A 19,105-nucleotide genomic window follows, 5' to 3' on the forward strand; every position below is an offset into this window, starting at 1 on the left:
TATTTCCCATGAAGTGATGGGACCAGATGCCATGATCTTCATTTTCTGAATGTTGAGCTTTAAGCCAACTTTTTCACTCTCTTTCACCTTCATCAAGAGGCTTTTTAATTCCTCTTCAATTTCTGCCATAAGGGTGGTGTCATATGCATTCAGGTATGACCTAAATCAAATCCCTTATGATTAAACAGTGGAAGTGAGAAATAGATTTAAGGGACTAGATCTTATAGATAGAGTGCCTGATAAACTATGGACGGAGGTTCATGACATTCTACAAGAGACAGGGATCAAGACCATCCCCATGGAAAAGAAATGCAAAAAAGCAAAATGGCTGTCTGGGGAGGCCTTACAAATAGCTGTGAAAAGAAGAGAAGTGAAAAGCAAAGGAGAAAAGGAAAGATATAAGCATCTGAATGCAGAGTTCCAAAGAATAGCAAGGAGAGATAAGAAAGCCTTCCTCAGTGATCAATGCAAAGAAATAGAGGAAAACAACAGAATGAGAAAGACTAGAGATCTCTTCAAGAAAATTAGAGATACCAAGGGAACATCTCATGCAAAGATGGGCTCGATAAAGGACAGAAATGGTATGGACCTAACAGAAGCAGAAGATATTAAGAAAAGTGGCAAGAATACACAGAAGAACTGTACAAAAGAGATCTTCATGACCAAGATAATCATGATGATGTGATCACTCACCTAGAGCCAGACATCCTGGAATGTGAAGTCAAGTGGGCCTTAGAAAGCATCACTATGAACAAAGCTAGTTGAGGTGATGGAATTCCAGTTAAGCTATTTCAAATCCTGAAAGATGATGCTGTAAAAGTGCTGCACTCAATATACCAGCAAATTTGGAAAACTCAGCAGTGGCCACAGGACTGGAAAAGGTCAGTTTTCATTCCAATTCCAAAGAAAGGCAATGCCAAAGAATGCTCAAACTACCTCACAATTGCACTCATCTCACACGCTGGTAAAGTAATGCTCAACATTCTCCAAGCCAGGCTTCAGCAATACATGAACCGTGAATTTCCAGATGTTTAAGCTGGAGGAACTTGATCAAATTGCCAACATCTGCTGGATTATGGAAAAAGCAAGAGAGTTCCAGAAAAAAAAACTATTTATACTTTATTGACTATGCCAAAGCCTTTGACTGTGTGGATCACAATAAACTGTGGAAAATTCTGAAAGAGATAGGAATACCAGACCACCTGACCTGCCTCTTGAGAAACCTGTATACAGGTCAGGAAGCAACAGTTAGAACTGGACATGGAACAACAGACTGGTTCCAAATAGGAAAAGGAGTACATCAACACTGTATATTGTCACCCTGCTTATTTAACTTATATGCAGAGTACATCATGAGAAACGCTGGGATGGAAGAAGCACAAGCTGGAATCAAGATTGCCAGGAGAAATATCAATAGCCTCAGACATTCATATGACACCACCCTTATGGCAGAAAGTGAAGAGGAATTAAAAAGCCTCTTGATGAAAGTGAAAGAGGAGAGTGAAAAAGTTGGCTTAAAGCTCAACACTCAGAAAACTAAGATCATGGCATCTGGTCCCATCACTTCATGGGAAATAGATGAGGAAACAGTGGAAATAGTGTCAGACTTTTTGGGCTCCAAAATCACTGCAGATGGTGATTGCAGCCATGAAATTAAAAGACGCTTACTCCTTGGAAGGAAAGTTATGACCAACCTAGATAGCATATTCAAAAGCAGAGATATTATTTGCCAACAATGTCCATCTAGTCAAGGCTATGGTTTTTCCAGTGGTCATGTATGGATGTGAGAGTTGGACTGTGAAGAAAGCTGAGCACCAAAGAATTGGTGCTTTTGAACTGTGGTTTTGGAGAAGACTCTTGAGAGTCCCTGGACTGCAAGGAGATCCAACCAGTACATCCTAAAGGAGATCAGTCCTGGGTGTTCATTGAAAGGACTGATAAAGCTGAAACTCCAATACTTTGGCCACCTCATGTGAAGAGTTGACTCATTGGAAAAGACTCTGATGCTGGGAGGGATTGAGGGCAGGACGAGAAGGGGATGACAGAGGATAAGATGGCTGGATGGCATCACCAACTCAATGGACATGATTTTGGTTAAACTCTGAGAGCTGGTGATGGACAGGGAGGTCTGGCATGCTGCTATTCATGGGGTCATAAAAAGTTGGACATGACTGACTGACTGAATTTAACTGAAGCAGAAAATTGGATTTCTAGAGTTTGTTTTTATGCAGAGCAATTCTACTAAAGTGCTATGTAGCATCTCCTTTTGCCATCCTTTCACTCTCAGAATAATAAACTACAACCACAGCCAACTTCAAGAAACATCTTAATCTCTCATATAAAGCATTCAGCCCCTCTTAGCAGCTGACAGTATTCCAGAACCCTAAAGAAATTCCAGAAGCATCTTCTTTTTTTCCCCAAATTTTGCTCAGGTTCTGTCAAACCAACTTGACAAGTTGCTGTCAGGTCACTGTCATCTGGTTTGTCTGATATCAACCTTCTTTTTAGATAAATTGACTTTGATTTTCTTGAATCAATATATTTGGCAACTCTGTGTATCTGTATAAATATCCCTCAAAGCTCAGAGTCTGACAGCTAAAAGTGCTAACTAATGATAATAATCCCAAATGCCCTAGGAAGAATATAAGATGCTACATACTGCTGAGTGCCAGTAATCATAGTGTAAAACTTTCATTTTCTTCCTTTCCTATAACCTTATAATAATAAAAGACCAGGTTAGACCTTTGTCTGCCTAGTAAAACAGGGTAATCAAACCATTTAAACACCAGCCAGTTCTAACATCCAAATAAATCCTCCCTACTCTCCTGTCCTGCCTGTGTTTGAAATATTGTCCAGGTTATAATGTGTTACTGTGAAACATTTGGTGCTCATGGTAAAGAATCCACCTGCCAATGCAGGACCCAATCCCTGGGTCGAAAAGATCCCTTGGAGAAGGAAGTGGCAATCCACTCAATATTCTTGCCTGGAGAACCCTATGGACAGAGGAGCCTGGCGAGCTACAGTCCATAGAGTTGCAAAGAGTTGAACATGACTGAAATGACTTAACACAGAGACACACATACATAATATGTTACTGTACAACATTGGTGCTAATTGGTTTCTTTCTGATGATTAACAGGTTTTGGATTTAGGGAGATGGAAAGAATGTAGCCAGCCATATGATTTACTGCAAAATACAGTTAGCCTGTTTTACAAGATGGTGCAAAACCTGGGTAAGGCAGAGGCCTCTGCCCTCATTGAAAGGGCAAAACAGGTGAGTCTGCTGCATGACTTTGTAGTTAGTTTGTCTCCAGCTTCATTCTTCAAAATCTCCACCCAGGATCTCTGTGCCCTTTCCAATCATAAACCTCCAGAGACTAAGCTTCATGGCTGGGTCTTAACAAGATGTGGTGGGCAAGTCTGCTGAGAATCTGCAGTAGTGGTGGGGGTGGGGGGTAGTATGAGTGTGCTTTTCTATGCACACGCACACCTGCGCTTGAGACAGATTTCAGATAGGACTTACCACACTTGGACCCTAGATTCACATTCCATTAGCACACAGAACACTCTCATTTTGCAGACCCTTGGCGTTTCATTCTGATTGGTCCTCAGCACGTTTGTGATTCAAGTGCTGTCAGGAGCATCCATGAAATTTGATAGTTTAAGGAAAAAAAATTTGGAATATTTTGAGTCTATGAAGATTTACCAGGGAAAGGTATAAGTTGCTTCTGTTTCTAAGCTGTAAAGAAAACTCCTACACAATACTGTCACTTAATCCCTAATTCTATATTGTTTAAAATTTTATTCAATTATCCCCTCCCCAACACTGCTGCCTTTACCTTCCAGAAGAAGGTAAATTGTCATCAGGATAAATCAGGAGTTCACAATACCTTAACACTGTACTCTGGATGGTGCTTGAAGATGAGGTGGGTGAGAGCACTAAGCGCTGTATATGGTGTGAGGAAGGCACTCAGTGAGCGACATTCACTCACATGATGTCTTTCTCACAAAGGTGGGGTGGTAGTGTCTTGTACAGCTGTGACAACTGAGGTCTAGTTTGCGGGATTTAGCGATTGTCATGCGGCCACCTGTAATTCATTCTGGAACAAGGTGGGATTGACACTGATGGGAAGATAGAGGGAGAGAGGGAAGGTGTGGTGTTCTTGCCACTTGAGATGCGTTGTTCAGGGTGGGATGAGTTATCTAGCTGTATGTGGTGAAGCTTCCGTACTGAAAATTTATCTCTGGGTATGAAATTATGGATGCATTTTACCTTCTTCATACTTTTCTGCCTTTCCCAGATTTTCATTTGTAAGTACAATAAAGTTACTTGTGTAATATTTAAAATATCTGTTAAAGAAAACATGCCTCAGTATCTAGCAGTATTTCTGTATGAAAGACTTACCTTAAAATGTGGCTTAAATTCCCTCTGTCACTGTTTCTTCTCAATTCTCCTTAGAAATGAGAAAATGCAGATCAGTACCTTCCACTGTTCATAGGATAGGAGATAGTTTTTTGTAAGTACTGTATTGTATGCAAATGTTGAGAAACTGAACATGAAGCTCTGTATTTTTTGTGCCTAAAATTTACAGAGTGCTTTCATCTACTAGAGTGTCTCCCAGTCAGTTTCCCTCCTGAGACCTGATAATCATTTGTGATTCCCATATAACCTAGTCACAAATGAGTCAGGACTCTTACAAAACCTTTTGTTCTTTTGAACTTAGGCATTACACATCAAAGAGAGGTGTCCCCACCTATGTGTCAAAGTGTTCATTTAAAAACTATATTATCCTTATATATGATCAAAATGTTGAGTGATGAGAAATTGATCTCAGAAGTTTAGATAAGTCCAGATAAGATAATAGGGTTCAACATCCTCACTTTAGAGGTGAGGAAACTAATTCCTCTTAGAAGGAATGTGGTCCTATGCATATAACTGGTGTTAAGCTAGTTTGCAGCAGATGCAGAATTAGGAATCTGTTCTTTAAGTATATGTTTTAGATAAAGTATCACATAAAGAAGCAGACATAGGTCATACAGAAGCAGGCATAGGTCACAGAATTAGAAATCTTGTGATTCCTGATCTAGTAATCCTGCACCTATTCTAACAATATTAATGGTAAGTTACATTTGTGTGGTTCTATATAATTTATTTTACATAGCTCTCATGCATATTATTTTGCTTAATCCTCATGACTGCCCTTTTTTATCCCATGTCATGGATGAAGAGATTGGGTCCAGGACTCACCCAAAATCACAGAGCTGGTCCAGGGAGCACAGAGGGGGAATTTCTGGGGAGGCTGAGTGTGGACCTAGGTACTGTGTTCTGTGCCGAGTCTGAGAACACTGCTCCTTTCACGTGGTAGCCAAGGTGGAGACGGTCACTCAAGTTCACAGGGTGACAGACCCTCACTCTTAGATTTCAGTCCTGCCACTGGCTCAGGTCACCTCTACAGAAAGAAATGCAGTTCTTGATTCTCATCCCATCTTGATATTATTTCTGCATACTCTGCATCCTCTTAGGAGGATAGACTGTCAGATTATCAGTTTTCTGAATTTGCAGGCATCAGTTATCAATGCCTTGTTCAGAGCTGTAACAGCAGGATGATTAGCCTAAGTCACAAGGTTTTCACTCTAATAGAACAGAATTCATTAATCTGAAGAGAAAACTCAACATCTGGGAGAAGGTGCTACCACATCACATTTTCTTGCACAAATAGTTCAGGTGAACTGATCACTGTCTGATTGACCCTGATCCATGAAATAGGAGAGAAAGTACCTTTTAGATTCATAAAGTTGAAGGGGGCATTAGTTTGCTAGGGCTGTCATACAAAGACCACAGAGCAGGTGACTCAAACATCAGAAACATATTTCCTTACATCCCTGGAGGCTGGAAGTCTGAGTCAAGATGTCAGTAGGGTTGGTTTCCTCTGAGGTCTCTCTCCTTGGCTTGGAGATCCGTCTTCTCTCTGTGTCTCACATGGTCTTCCCTCTGTTTGCCTGTGTCCTGATCTCTTCTTATAAAAACTCTAGTCTGTTAGATTAGGAGCCATCTGTATGACTTCACTGTCACTTTACTGACTCTTTAAACACACTGTCTCCAAATTCAGTCACATTCTAAGGTACGGTGGTGTTCAGGACTTCAACATGTAAATTGGAGGGGGCACAATTCAGCTCAAAGAATGAATGCCTGTCATCCATTCTGTTCTGTGATGAAGCAGATTTGGTTGAGGTTTTCTTAAGTTTCTTTGTTCCCAGTGTGCAACAGAGGTGTACTTTTTTTTAATTCATGAAATCACCTAATACAGCCCAGAAGTTATAAAATTCTCAGGATCCTAGCTCTAGGAGCCTGGACCAGTTTGAATCAATGGAGGGGGCAGTTAGCATCCATGTGGCCGTGTGTCCCTGAGCCTCAGGTCCTCACCTATGTGTAGAGCGGGGATTACAGCCTGGCCAGCTTCTTCACATGTTTTATTACAGGGATCAGATGAGAGACCACATGCTTAAGGGCTTTGAGAATATAGAGCATTTTACAGTATAAAAGTGGGATCATATTTTAAAAGGCTGTAGACAGAAGACTTGTCTTCCAATAATAAAAAAAATATACCCATAGTTCTAAGTAGCTTTAGAGACTCTAAATCAAGGGTCCCCAACTCCTGGGCCAAACTGGTATGGTCAGTGTGCTGTTAGGGACTGGGCTGCACAGCAGGAGGTGAGTGGTATGCAAAGGAGCAAAGCTTCATCTGCTGCTCTCCATCGCTCACATTATGCCTGAATCTCCTCTTTCTTGCCCTGTCTGTGGAAACATTGTCTTCCATGAAACTGGGTCCCTGGTGCCAAAAAGTTGGGGACCACTGCTCTAAATAATTAAAATGTATTTATAATCATATAGTTTAAAACACATGGTATATCTAATGCTATAAAATCTTAAAACTTTTAAAAATACTTTTTTAAAATTTATGAACAAAAAGTAAATCACTCTCCACTCCTGTCATCACACAGCTCTCCCCCAAGGTGGAGCCCAGCACCACTGTTGACTGTTCTGTTGAGATGTTCTGTGTATCAGGAAGAAAATTCCTGTTTCTAAGCACAAATGATAGCTATTCTTTCCTTTTTTCACTTAATATCTATCTCAGATTACATCAATGCACATAGTTATCTTATTTTTTTAATGGCTACATAGTATTATGCTTTCTCCATTTCTTATTTCTATTTTTGATGATTATCAATCAGAGTATATAAAATATAGGGGTTACAACCTCATATTAACATCCAAATTTATTGTGTTCATTTTATGTGGGAAAATGAGAAACCCTTGAGCAGATGCTATTAATAGATTTCCCAGCCTCTTTGTCACTTTGTTTTTAATTTATCTCTAGGATTTGAGTCAGTAAAATGATTTTACTTATCAATTTACTTTAGTGATAAAGCATATTTGTTAGTGAGAATGATCAGAACTCAAGTGTATCTACAGGTTGTTTGTCATTAAGTCCAGCCCCAATGAAAGTTCTAATGGGGCTACTTCCTCCGTAGAATAAATACACCCCTGGTTTTTCCAATTGTGCCTCCAGTAGTGATATGATTTGCTTCACATGAAGAAGTGGACCTAGAAATGTGTTGCCTTAGGAGAAGGACTTTAAAACGCTTAAACATGTGGTTTTTGTCTTTTTATCCTCTCAGGTGCACTTTGAAAGGAAATAACCAGATATCACTCACAGTGACCGTGTGGTTATGAATGTTATGAATGTCTAGTGGACAGCCCTCAGCCTTAACAATTTTTGAGTCAACATTGTGATTGTACCATGAGTTCATGTCTATTCCAAAGGCATTTTTCTAATAGATTTTTGTACTGCATAAGTTATATTTTACTTTTTTACACCAGCAACAAATATTCACATAAGATGTTAATCTGTAATTTTTTCTTCAACTTCATTCAGTGATTTCAAGCTCTTGCAAAAGGACTTATTATGTTTATTTATATGTTATACTCTTTTCTTTTATCTAAATCAAAGATGCAGGCCACCAAAAAAAGCTGTCTCCCAGGTTTTTTGTTTTGAGGGACTCTGAAGCCACATTTTCTAAGATTTGAGACAAAGTTGTCACAGATTTATTTTATTTATTTTTTTACTGTTCACAGAATTACATATTACTTTCCAGTTATATCAGAGATTCTTGAAGACTGTGAAGTTGCCATTTTGTATCACCACTTTCTTTACTAGAACTACAATCTGTTTTTCCACTCAGAGATCTCTGGTTAAAATACTACAGAGAAAACTAATAGGAAAAACATACAACACAAGTAGTTTAAGTAACATTATAGGTGAGAGAGGTGTTGCCCTCCAAAAAATACAGGACAATATTGTACGTTCATCTCCTGTGTCTCCTGCATTGAAGGCAGATTCTTTACAGTTGAGCCATTGGGGAAGCCCTCTAAAAGAAGAGAAAATATGCTTTCTCAAAGTAGGAATCCTTCCAGGGATTTGCTAATGAAGGACAGACATGTTCTAGACTGTCTTGTAGATAGAGGATTTTATATTTTTACAATTTAAAAAATTGTAGTAAAATATATATAACATAAAATTTGCCATGTAACCATTTTTAATCATACAGTTTAGTGACATTAATCACATTTACAAGGTTGTGAAACCATAATTCTCTGGGTAACTTTTGGTAATTATATTCTTCTTATTCAGTGTGTTATTTCTGCAGAGTCATTTTGGTAAGTTTCATTTTTCTAGAAGTGGATCTGTTTCCTGTGAGTTTTGAGCTTGATTGGAATAAATGTATTCACAAAATCTTATATATTTAATCTCTGCAGCATCTCTGTGTTCTTTTTGCCTTTTAATTTTCTTTGAGCCTTCACTATTTTATGAATAATCTTGAATAATTCTTCCTGTTTTCAAAGAATCAACTTTTGCTTGATTGATGCTCTGTTTTTCTTTTTAGTTCATCATATCATTCTTTCTTTTCTTCAACTTTTCCTTTACTTTGAGATTTTTTTCTCTAAATTCTTAAATTGGAAACAGATTAATAATGTAATTATTTTTCTAATAAGTATATAAAGCTGACATTTTTTATGAGATCCACTTTAGCTATAACCTACAAGTTTTGATACTTACAAAACTTTGGTAGAAAAATTTTGTTACTTACAATCAATATTCAATGTATTATGTATTTTCTAATTCCTAATTTAATTCATTAACCATGTCTTTTACCCATGAGTTATTCATAAGTATAGTGTTCTCTTAATTTCAAATGCCAATGGATTTTTTCTATTAGATTGAATATGTGGACCTGCTAACATTCAACCTATTTTAAAGCTATAAAATGGCACTTTCATGTGTTTCAACGTATTAGTTTTCTTTTGTTATTGATATATAACAATTTCATTTTGGTCAGGCAACATTAGATTGTGGGTTTTAAACCAAGGGTAACCATATTAACACAAAAAGTCCTTGTTTCCACCATTTTGTATTTTATTTGGGGGTTTTAAAATGTTATAAGGACATGTGTAACCAGTAATTTTCAAATAAAAATCCTCCCTGAGTACTGGAATGTTTTCTGATACATGTTGCAGCCTGGCTGTCTGGGATGCAGACTCGGATGGAGTTTAGTGCTGGGATGTATATCAGGGGTGCCCTTCGGATCAACACTGTGGAATCAGGAGGGAAGAAACAAGGTAGGGCAGAGGGAAGTATCAAGCTAGATCACTGGCCAGAAAACCTGAGCTGACCCCATGAGAGTTTGGAGTGAAGATGGCCCTCCAGGTTTGTCCTGACACGTCCACTGGCCAGGCTGTCATACCTCTACCTGGATGGGTCATGGCATCCAGGCTGCCCCCAGAGGGGCTGGTGGTTTAAGGTCACCCAGTGGCAGCACTTCCAGCAGCTGGACAGCGAGTCCTTGAAGTCTGGACAACATGTCTCCATGTGCTCCCACGGCATGTGTAACAGCTCCAGAGGTAGGTGACGAAGATGTACTGTGAGGGAAACGCTTGATGACTGATGTGTAAGTCAAAATGATGACTCAGTGATTCTCATCACTACACTCTGTTCTAAAAAATGGAGGACAAGGTCCATGTAGGTGAGAAATCTCATTTTCTAGGGTCAGGCCAGTTGTTACCTCTTCTAGGAAGTCACCTTAAGATCAGTCATCATCCTAGGTAATTCGTATTTCTGTAGGACCCTGAGCACCTCTCATCTGTTAAACTGAACCATACGTGGTTAGTGTCCTATTGTCTGATATGGTGATTTTTAAGCAAAGGGCCCTGTTCTTTGCATTTTACACTGGTTATGTTAGTTATGTAGCCCTGACTATGAGTATTCATACATGGTCTGTTTTCTCACTAAACCAAGAGAGAAAAATATATGGAACTGTGCCCTATTCAGTTTTTAATTACATCTTCCAGCACAGTGTCTGTCACATAGGAGGTGCTCAGTTAAATGTTTTCTGAATGAATAAATGATGACTGAAAACAAGCCTTCCTTGTCAACTTTATAATTTTGAAATTCTAAGAGGTAGCTTAGGATAACAGACAGCCCTGGTTTTGGAGTCAGTCACACTCACCTGCAGTTCTTTCTCTGCAACTCAATAGCGGTGTGGGTGTCCAAAGAACGTACTGTCCAGAGTGGGACACTTGAGAGTCAAGTTAAAGTGATAACCTGCCAAGATGCCAGGGAAATAAACTAGCACCATCCTTGAAAAAATGGACTATAAACACCCTACAGCCATGTAGCCTTAGTTACTTGCCCAAGCAAGTATATTAATCTCTGAATCTCAGCTTCTTCATTTGGAAGATGGATATTATTCCTGGGCTTGGAGTTCTTTGGTTGGGATGATGGATGGACCAAGAGCATCCAGAGACACAGGGTGAAATCACTGACCTTGGTGATTCCTAATCACCGGGAGAGGAGAACAAGATGAGTGTGGATGAAGGAGGTTTGTAGACTGTAGAAGGTGTATTTGAGGAGGTCCTCATCTGATGGCCTAAACCAAGCTATTCTTCCTTCACTTGTAGTTAAAATGACATAAGCCTACAGGGAGGAGCACAAGCTCTGGAGTCAGCCTTCCAGGCACAAATATTGACTCTAGGCATTGCTGACTGGGTTTGGATACAAATTCTGCTTCTGTTAATCATGAGCTCTTAAGGTTGGGAAGTCCACTGTGCTTCAGTGTCTTTGTCTGAAAGTTGACATGGGGATAGCATGGTTCACAGAGGGTTGCTGTGAAGATTAACTATGACAGAGACGCTCACTGTGTGGTCTGTGCACTAGTGCCAGTCCATGAACTGTTTGTAACCAGGTTGGAAGTAAGTACAGGAAATTCAAGAAAGCTGGAAACTCAGAGCCATCAGCAACTGCCATGACATCCACACTTAGGATGGGTGGGATCCTGAACAACACAGAGACCAAGTGTGAGTGTGGCACTTGCAGGGGGAGGTGCACACTAGCCGTGCACAGTGAATCAGTGATTAGGTGGCATTGGCTGAAAATGTAAAATTAAGTAAACCTGATTCTCAAACCCAGACGGGTGAGAAACTCTACTTTTGAACACTGCTAGATGTGTGATTAGCTGTCAGTACTACCCTCTCCAGCACTACCCTCTTTCTGAATTGTTACCATCATATTTATGTGTAAAATTAGACCATATGGACTTTCAAAAGGCCCTACTATACATTATCAATATTTTTAATAGCATTAAAAAATTAGAAAAAATTAAATTCCTATTCAAGTTTAGAGGGTTTTTTCCCAAGTCTAAAAACAATAGTGTGCATATATTTATACCAATTCTATTCTTGAATCAGTAGCATGTTCCTAATGAAGAAGGTACCTGGAAACACAGCACAGTTGTGTTTTAAACTCTTCATAGTTTTTTGTTTAAGCACAAGGTTTTATGTGTAAGCTGTTAATTTTCCTTTAGAAACAAAGAATATGGATTAACTGAACTTTTGCTTTTTAAACCTAATGTTCTAAGGAATTTTTTTTTCCAAAAACCAAAACAAAGTGTGTTGAAAGCTTGGAGAAAGATATATTTGAATTTAGAACTGAAAAAATAACATTACCAGAAGGAATAACATGCCCCAGCCCTATGAAACCTCCATCTATAGTCCAGGCCCATCTGACTTGCTTTAGGAGTCAAATAGGGATTGTGTGATTTTTTTAAGAACCAACGTTAAGACTTAGACACACTAAGAATGTGTTATACAAAGTTTACATTGGATGGTTCTGACCACCAATTCACTTTTTAACTCAGCAACCATGCTCACTAGTATCCATCCCATTAGGCAGAGGCTTTGGGTATTACAAACCAGTGTTTTATCCAATAGTTAATCATATTTAAATTTTGAGGATTGTATGAAAAACATTTTTAATTAAATTTTGAAGAATACCTAGAGTCTCTGAGATGGAGTTTGTATCACATTAGAAGTGTTGTAAGTAATGATAAGAGGATTGAAGGGTTTTAAACCCTATATTTTACAACAATAAAATTTTTAAAAATCCATGAATTTATACCGATTCTGATAAGATATAAAATTGGAAGGGAAAGCTCTTTTTTGCAGTAGAATGCCAACTCACAAATGTAGAAATATTGACAGAATAGCACCATATAGCAGCCATCATTGTCATAAATAATTTAGACAGAATTCATCATTAGCTGAATATACGGTCAATATTTGGTGGGTTGGGGAAGGCGTGGAATTTTCATAGAGTCAAAATACCTTCCCAGATTAATTCTTTACGAAAGAATTTTATTTTTAAACTGGAAAAATCTGGTAGACACCAGGCTAGGCAAATGACCAGAGTTAAAGTTACTAATAATGAACCTACTGACACCCTTGGCTTTTTTTTCTTGTTTCTTTAAAAATTTATTTCATTGAAGTACAGTTGATTTACAGTATTGTGGTAATTTTTGCTTTACAGCAAAGCAGCTCAGTTTACATATAATAGAGTCTTTTTCATTTTTTTCATTATAATTTAATCACAGGATATTGAATATAGTTCCCTGTGCTATAATGTGGGACCTTATTGTTTATCTAATCTATGTATAAATAGTTTGCATCTGCTAATCCCAAACTCCTAATCTATCCCTCTCCTACACCTCCTCCCCTTTGGCAACCACAGATCTGTTCTCTACATCTAAGTCTGTTTCTGTTTCACAGATAAGTTCATTTTTGACCCTCATGGCTCTTGATGTGTGAGATAATGACAACAGTACATCATTTCTATGGTTTCTTGCCTCCACCCCTGCTGCCCCGCCCCCAGGTCCCATGAAGAAGAAAGCATTTGTTGTTGTTTTTGTTCAGTCACTCATGTCCAACTCTTTGCAACCCCATGGACTGCAGTAAGCCAGGCTCCTCTGTCCTTCACTATCTTCTGGAGTTTGCTCAGATTCATGTCCATTGAGATGGTGATGCTGTCTCATCCTCTGCCATCTCTTTTCTTTTTGCATTCATTCTTTCCCAGCATCAGAGTCTTTTCCAGTGAGTTGGTTCTTTGCATCAGGTGGCCAAAGTATGGGATCTTCAGCTTCAACATCAGTCCTTCCAATGAATTGTTGTTCAGTCACTCAGTTGTGTCTGACTCTTTGTGTCCCCATGGACTGCAGCAAGCCAGGCTCCTCTGTCCTCTACTATCTCCTTAAATACATGTCCATTGGGTTTGTGATGCTATCTAACCATCTCATCCTATGCTAATCCCTTATCCTTTCTCCTTCAATCCTTCCCACCACTTGGGTCATTTCCAATAAATTGGTTCTTTGAATCAGGTGGCTAAAGTATTGGAGCTGAAGCTCCAGCATCAGTCCTTCCAATGAATATTGAGGATTGATTTCCTTTTGGATTGACTGGTTCAAACTCCTTGCAGTTCAAGGGACTCTGAGGAGTCTTCTGCAGCATCACAGTTTAAAAGCATCAATTCTTCAGTGAGGAGCCTTCTTTATGGTCCAGCTCTCAAATCCATACATGACTACTAGAAAAAACATAGCTTTGACTATACAGGCTTTTGTTAGAAAAGTGATGTCTCTGCTTTTTAATATGATGTCTAGGTTGGTCATAGTTTTCGTTTCCAGGAGCAAACATCTTTTTAATTTCATGGCTACAGTCACCATCTGCAGTGATTTTGGAGCCCAAGAAAATAAAATCTTTCACTAGTTCCAATTTTTCCTTTTCTATTTGCCATGAAGTGATGGGACCAGATGCCATGACCTTAGATTTTTTAATGTTGAGTTTCAAGCCAGCTCTTTAACTCTCATCAAGAGGCTCTTTAGTTCCTTTTCACTTTCTGCCATTAGAGTGGTATCATCTGCCTATTTGAGGTTGTCAATATTTCTTCCAGCAATTTTGATTCCAGCTTGTGATTCATCCAGCCTGGCAATCATATGATGTACTCTGCATATAAGTTAAATAAGCAGGGTGACATTATACAGCCTTGTTGTAATCCTTTTCAATTTTGACCTAGTCAGTTGTTCCACATCCACTTCTGAATGTTGCTCCTTAACCTGCATACAGGTTTCTCAGAAGTCAGGTAAGGTGGTCTGGTATTGCATCTATTGAAGAATTTTCCACAGTTTGTTGTGATCCACCACTTTCAGTTCAGTCACTCAATTGTGTCCTACTCTTTGTGACCCATGGACTGCAGCATACCAGGCTTCCCTGTCCATCACCAATTTCCAGAGCTTGCTCAAACTCATGTCCATTGAGTTGGTCATGCCATCCAACCTTCTCATCCTCTGTCCTTCCCTTCTCCTCCTGCCATCAATCTTTTCAAGCATTAGGTTCTTTTCCAGTGAGTCACTTCTTCCCATGGGGTGGCCAAAGTATTGGAGTTTCAACTTCAGCATCAGTCCTTCCAATGAATATTCAGGACTGATTTCCTTTAGGATGGACTGGTTTGATCACTGCAGTCTGAGGGACTCTCAAGAGTCTTCTCCAACACCACAGTTCAAAAGTATCAATTATTTGGCGCTCAGATCTCTTTATAGTCCAACTCTAACATCCATACACGACTACTGGAAAAACCAAAACCTTGACTAGATGGATCTTTGTTGACAAAGTAATGTCTCTGCTTTTTAATATGCTGTCTAGGTTAGACATTGTTTTTCTCCCAAGGAGCAAGCGTCTTTTAATTTCATGGCTGCAGTCACCATCTGCAGTGATTTTGAAGTCCCCCAAGTTAAAGTCTCTCATTGTTTGCATCATTTCACCATTTATTTGTCATGAAGTGATGGGACTGGATGCCATGATCTTAGTTTTTTGAATGTTGAGTTTTAAGTCAACTTTTTCATTCTCATCAAGAGGCTCTTTAGTTCCTTTTCACTTTCTGCCATAAGGGTGGTATCATCTGCATATCTGAGGTTATTGATATTTCTTTCAGGCAATCTTGATTCCAGCTTGTGCTTCATCCAGCCTGGCATTTCACATGATGTACTCTACATATAACTAAGCAGGGTGACAATATACAGCCTTCACATACTCCTTTCCCAATTTGGAATCAGTCTGTTGTTCCATGTCCAGCTCTAACTTGTTTCTTGACCTACATACAGATTTCTCAAGAGGCAGGTAAGGTGGGCTGGTGTTCCCATCTCTTTAAGAATTTTCCTCATTTTGTTGTGATCCACACAGTCAAAGGCTTTGGCATAGTCAATAAAGCAGAAGTAGGTATTTTTCTAGAACTCTCTTGTTTTTTCAATGATCCAACCACTATACTGTAGTCAATAAAAATCAATAAAATCAAAGGCTCTAGTGTATTCAATAAAGTAGAAGTAAATGTTTTTTTGAGTAGAGACTATATGGACTTCCTGATCCATTATAGGAAAACTCCACCCACCCTGCCCTAGAGCTCCACTGTTCTAAGGGAGGCCTGTGGTCCAGCAGCATCAGCTTGACCTGGGAGGCTATTAGGAACACCGAATCTTGGTCTCTACCCCAGACCTGCTGCTGCTGCTAAGTCACTTCAGTCATGTCCGACTCTGTGCGACCCCAGAGACAGCAGCCCACCAGGCTCCCCCGTCCCTGGGATTCTCCAAGCAAGAAAACTGGAGTGGGTTGCCATTTCCTTCAATGCATGAAAGTGAAAAGTGAAAGTGAAAGTGAAGTCACTTCCATCCATGGAATTTTCTAGGCAAGAGTACTGGAGTGGGTTGCCATTGCCTTCTCCGACCCCAGACCTACAGACTCAGAATCTCCAGATCACAAGTGAGTCCTGATCACATTACAGTTTGAGAAGCACTGGTTTAGAGGCCCTGCTCAGATCATCCTGTGGTTGCACCCCCTCCCCCCACCAGGTGCAGGCAGCCAGAGAGGACAAGGTGGTCTGGCCATCTAGAGCCCCTCCCCTTCCAGGCCATGCTCTTAGCACCTGGACCTAGAATCCTTGCTGAACCCCCTACCAGAATCCACTGAGTTGTTTGACAAAACTTTAAATTCCCAGGCCCCATTCTGTGACTCTCTGGATCAGATCTTTGGGGCTGGAGCCTAGGACTCTACATTCTGACCACTCCGCTGGTGACTCTGATCTATAGCAGAGCTACAGGAGTACTTATAATGTGGGGGTGGGGGGTAGGGTGTGGAGAGGAGCTGCCCCGAGGGGCAGGAAGCGCAGGGAGAAAAGAAGAAGGCCCCAGGTCAGAGGAAGGTGCTGACCACGAGCTCACACCTTCCTGCTTATTTCATGATTCTCCTCACAACCTGGCCTGATCCCACCCCCAGAAGTTGTCTGCTGGGAGAAGCTATCAGAACGGGGCAAAGGTGTCCTCCTGCAGACCTTGGGGCTCTCTGGGGATGCCCTGCAGAAGGAAGGACCTGAGTCAGGGGCAATAGGAGCAAAGGGGCTGCGAGCACCTGGAGGGACCACACGAACCCACCTGAAGGGTCAGGCTGAAGCCGCTGAGCAGGTCTTTAAGCAGGGAGACCTCCTGGTCTTGCCGGGACACGAGAGGAACGGGGACAGATTGTGAGGTCCCACCAGGGCTCAGAGGCTGCATCAGTCAGTTAGGGGTCACATGACCTTGATCAAGGTCTTTAAGGTCTGTAGGCTTGTATTTTTGTCTCTCAGATGGGGATCCTAATACCCTCTGAGCTTGTGTTAAAATTAAACGTGATAGTTAAATAAAAAACACATCCTGCCACACAGAGAAGGATAAGAGGCGGTTGCTGCTTATTAAGAAGCTTGTCACCTTACATGTCAGCACTTCCTGATGCTTGGTGTCATAAGCACTTGTCACTGGCTGATAAGACCAATTTCCTCAAACCCCAGGCACAAGAAGTCTTCAGTCACAGACATGTGCCAGACCTGTGCTTGGCCAGTGACCTAGAGCTCCCTGAGCTTCCCTGTGCAGGATCAACTCCTGAGGTTACTGCCAAGCTGCTCATCACGTACAGTTCCCAGGATTTCCGTCCCAGCAAGCTACACCTAGGGAATCCTGCTCTTAGGGTTTTGCTTAACTACAGCTGGGCTTTCAGGAAACCTCCAGGGACAACTATGCCATACTGAAAACTACCACCAGGGGGAAGCAGAATCCAGGCATCCAGGTGAGCAAAGGGGAAAGGCCATGGAATGTGGGCCCTGTAGGCCACACAGGCAGCTAGAAGGGTGGGGGGCCCGAGCCTCATCCTCCCCATCTGCCCCACCCTCCACACACAGAAAACACACACTCCTGCTCCTGCAGAATCAACTGATCACGTTTACTGTTTCATTGTCCAGGTACAGTTCTTTAGTGCTTCCCTTGGTGGCTCAGACAGTAAAGAATCTGCCTGCAATGCAGGAGACCTGGGTTATTGATCCCTAGGTCAGCATTTTCAGACTTTCACTCTCTCTCCAGCCTGAGCTCCAATGTGTCTTAATCCCTTTCAGTTCCTTGAATCCACCAAGCTCTCCTTTCTTCTGGACCTTTGGGCCCATCTTTCCACTGCCTGGAACCTCCCCTCTGTCTTTTATTGACTGACCCTTACTCTCAGGTCACACGTGAAACATGAGTCTGCCAAGCAGGACTCCTTCTCCGTGAGATGAGACCCCCCACTTCCCTGTCCCCTTTCCTGACTCTCCTGTGTTGGCTCCTTTCTCATCTCTTTCCTCCTTTAGCCTGGAAGGGCGACAGCTGTGTCTCCTCCAGGGACCCCAGCACCTGTCTGGGAGCCTGGGCACAGGACAGCTCAGCTATTTCAGCTAGACTTTAAAAGCACCCAGGCTGTAGGTGAACAACTTTCCAGTCCCAAATGCTTCTCTTTTCCTCTTGAACTAGGGACTTAGTGGCTAATAAATTTCAGGTGTGGGGGGGAGGGCATCAGAGTAAGGACACATGTAAGATTTAAATAGAAGACAGTTGGAGAGAGAAGGGAAAAAAGAACTTTTCTAGTTCAGGAAGAGCATGGCTAACAGCCAGTTGCTGTGATTTGCACCAAGCTTGTCCTGTGTGTGAAGGGGGCTCCCAGGATGAATGTACCATGGAGACGCTCCCTGAGGGCTCACTCTGGCTGGTTCTCTGATATGTTGAGGCTCTGAGGTCAAGGCTGTGAATGGAAACTGAATTTGAGGGAAACATGTGCTGTGTCTCCTTGTATAAATAGTTGCTACTTCTCCACCCCCAAAGTAGGGACATCACACATTTTATAGTGTTCAGATCTATCATCCACTCCCAGGGTACGAAGGACATGGATATCACTTAGTCCTGTCTTTCAGCCTCTGAAAATTCTTCCCTCATCTTCCCCAGAAGAGCAGGGCTGAGGCTAAGAGAAGACCACCATCACCAGCCCCCTGACTGTGTGAGTGAGCCCATGATTAAGAGGTGGGGAGGAGGCTGAGATGAATCAGCACCCTCTAGACCCTGCTGGTCCTCCCCCTGCCCTGCCCCCAGCACCTCCACCCTTCTGTTCCCTCTGCCCTTGGACTTCCCCTCACATCCATTTCGGTCTTCCCAGAATTCTATCTTCCCAGCCCAGAGATCAAACCTGGGTCTCCAGTGTTGCAGGCAGATTCTTTACCATCTGAGTAACCAGGAAGGTGGCACCCTGCCTAAGAATCATGGAAGAGGAGAGTTAAAAAGCTGTGTTAAAACTCAACATTCAGAAAACTAAGATCATGGCATCCAGTCCCATTACTTCATAGCAAAT

General features: G+C 41.2%; 1 protein-coding gene and 1 long non-coding RNA gene across 2 annotated transcripts in view; one reads left to right on the forward strand and one right to left on the reverse strand.

Moving 5' to 3' along the window:
• Window positions 1–9,555, forward strand: part of LOC102413340 (ATP-binding cassette sub-family C member 4-like) — a 168,240-nt gene extending 158,685 nt beyond the window's left edge. Inside the window, 2 exon segments of the mRNA XM_044927067.2 lie at window positions 3,140–3,274; window positions 7,681–9,555. Of these exon segments, the coding sequence (XP_044783002.2) occupies window positions 3,140–3,274; window positions 7,681–7,701 (156 nt within the window). The 3' untranslated portion in view covers window positions 7,702–9,555.
• Window positions 9,556–18,261: 8,706 nt separating this feature from the next.
• On the reverse strand, window positions 18,262–19,066 carry LOC123328882. The gene is made up of 2 exons (XR_006543876.1): window positions 18,944–19,066; window positions 18,262–18,505 (listed from the first exon to the last, which is right to left on the reverse strand). It is a non-coding gene; the product is annotated as an uncharacterized LOC123328882 (long non-coding RNA).
• Window positions 19,067–19,105: the final 39 nt, after the last annotated feature.

Source organism: Bubalus bubalis, chromosome 13, assembly GCF_019923935.1.
Source record: "Bubalus bubalis isolate 160015118507 breed Murrah chromosome 13, NDDB_SH_1, whole genome shotgun sequence".
In the NCBI taxonomy this organism is placed as follows: domain Eukaryota; kingdom Metazoa; phylum Chordata; class Mammalia; order Artiodactyla; family Bovidae; genus Bubalus; species Bubalus bubalis.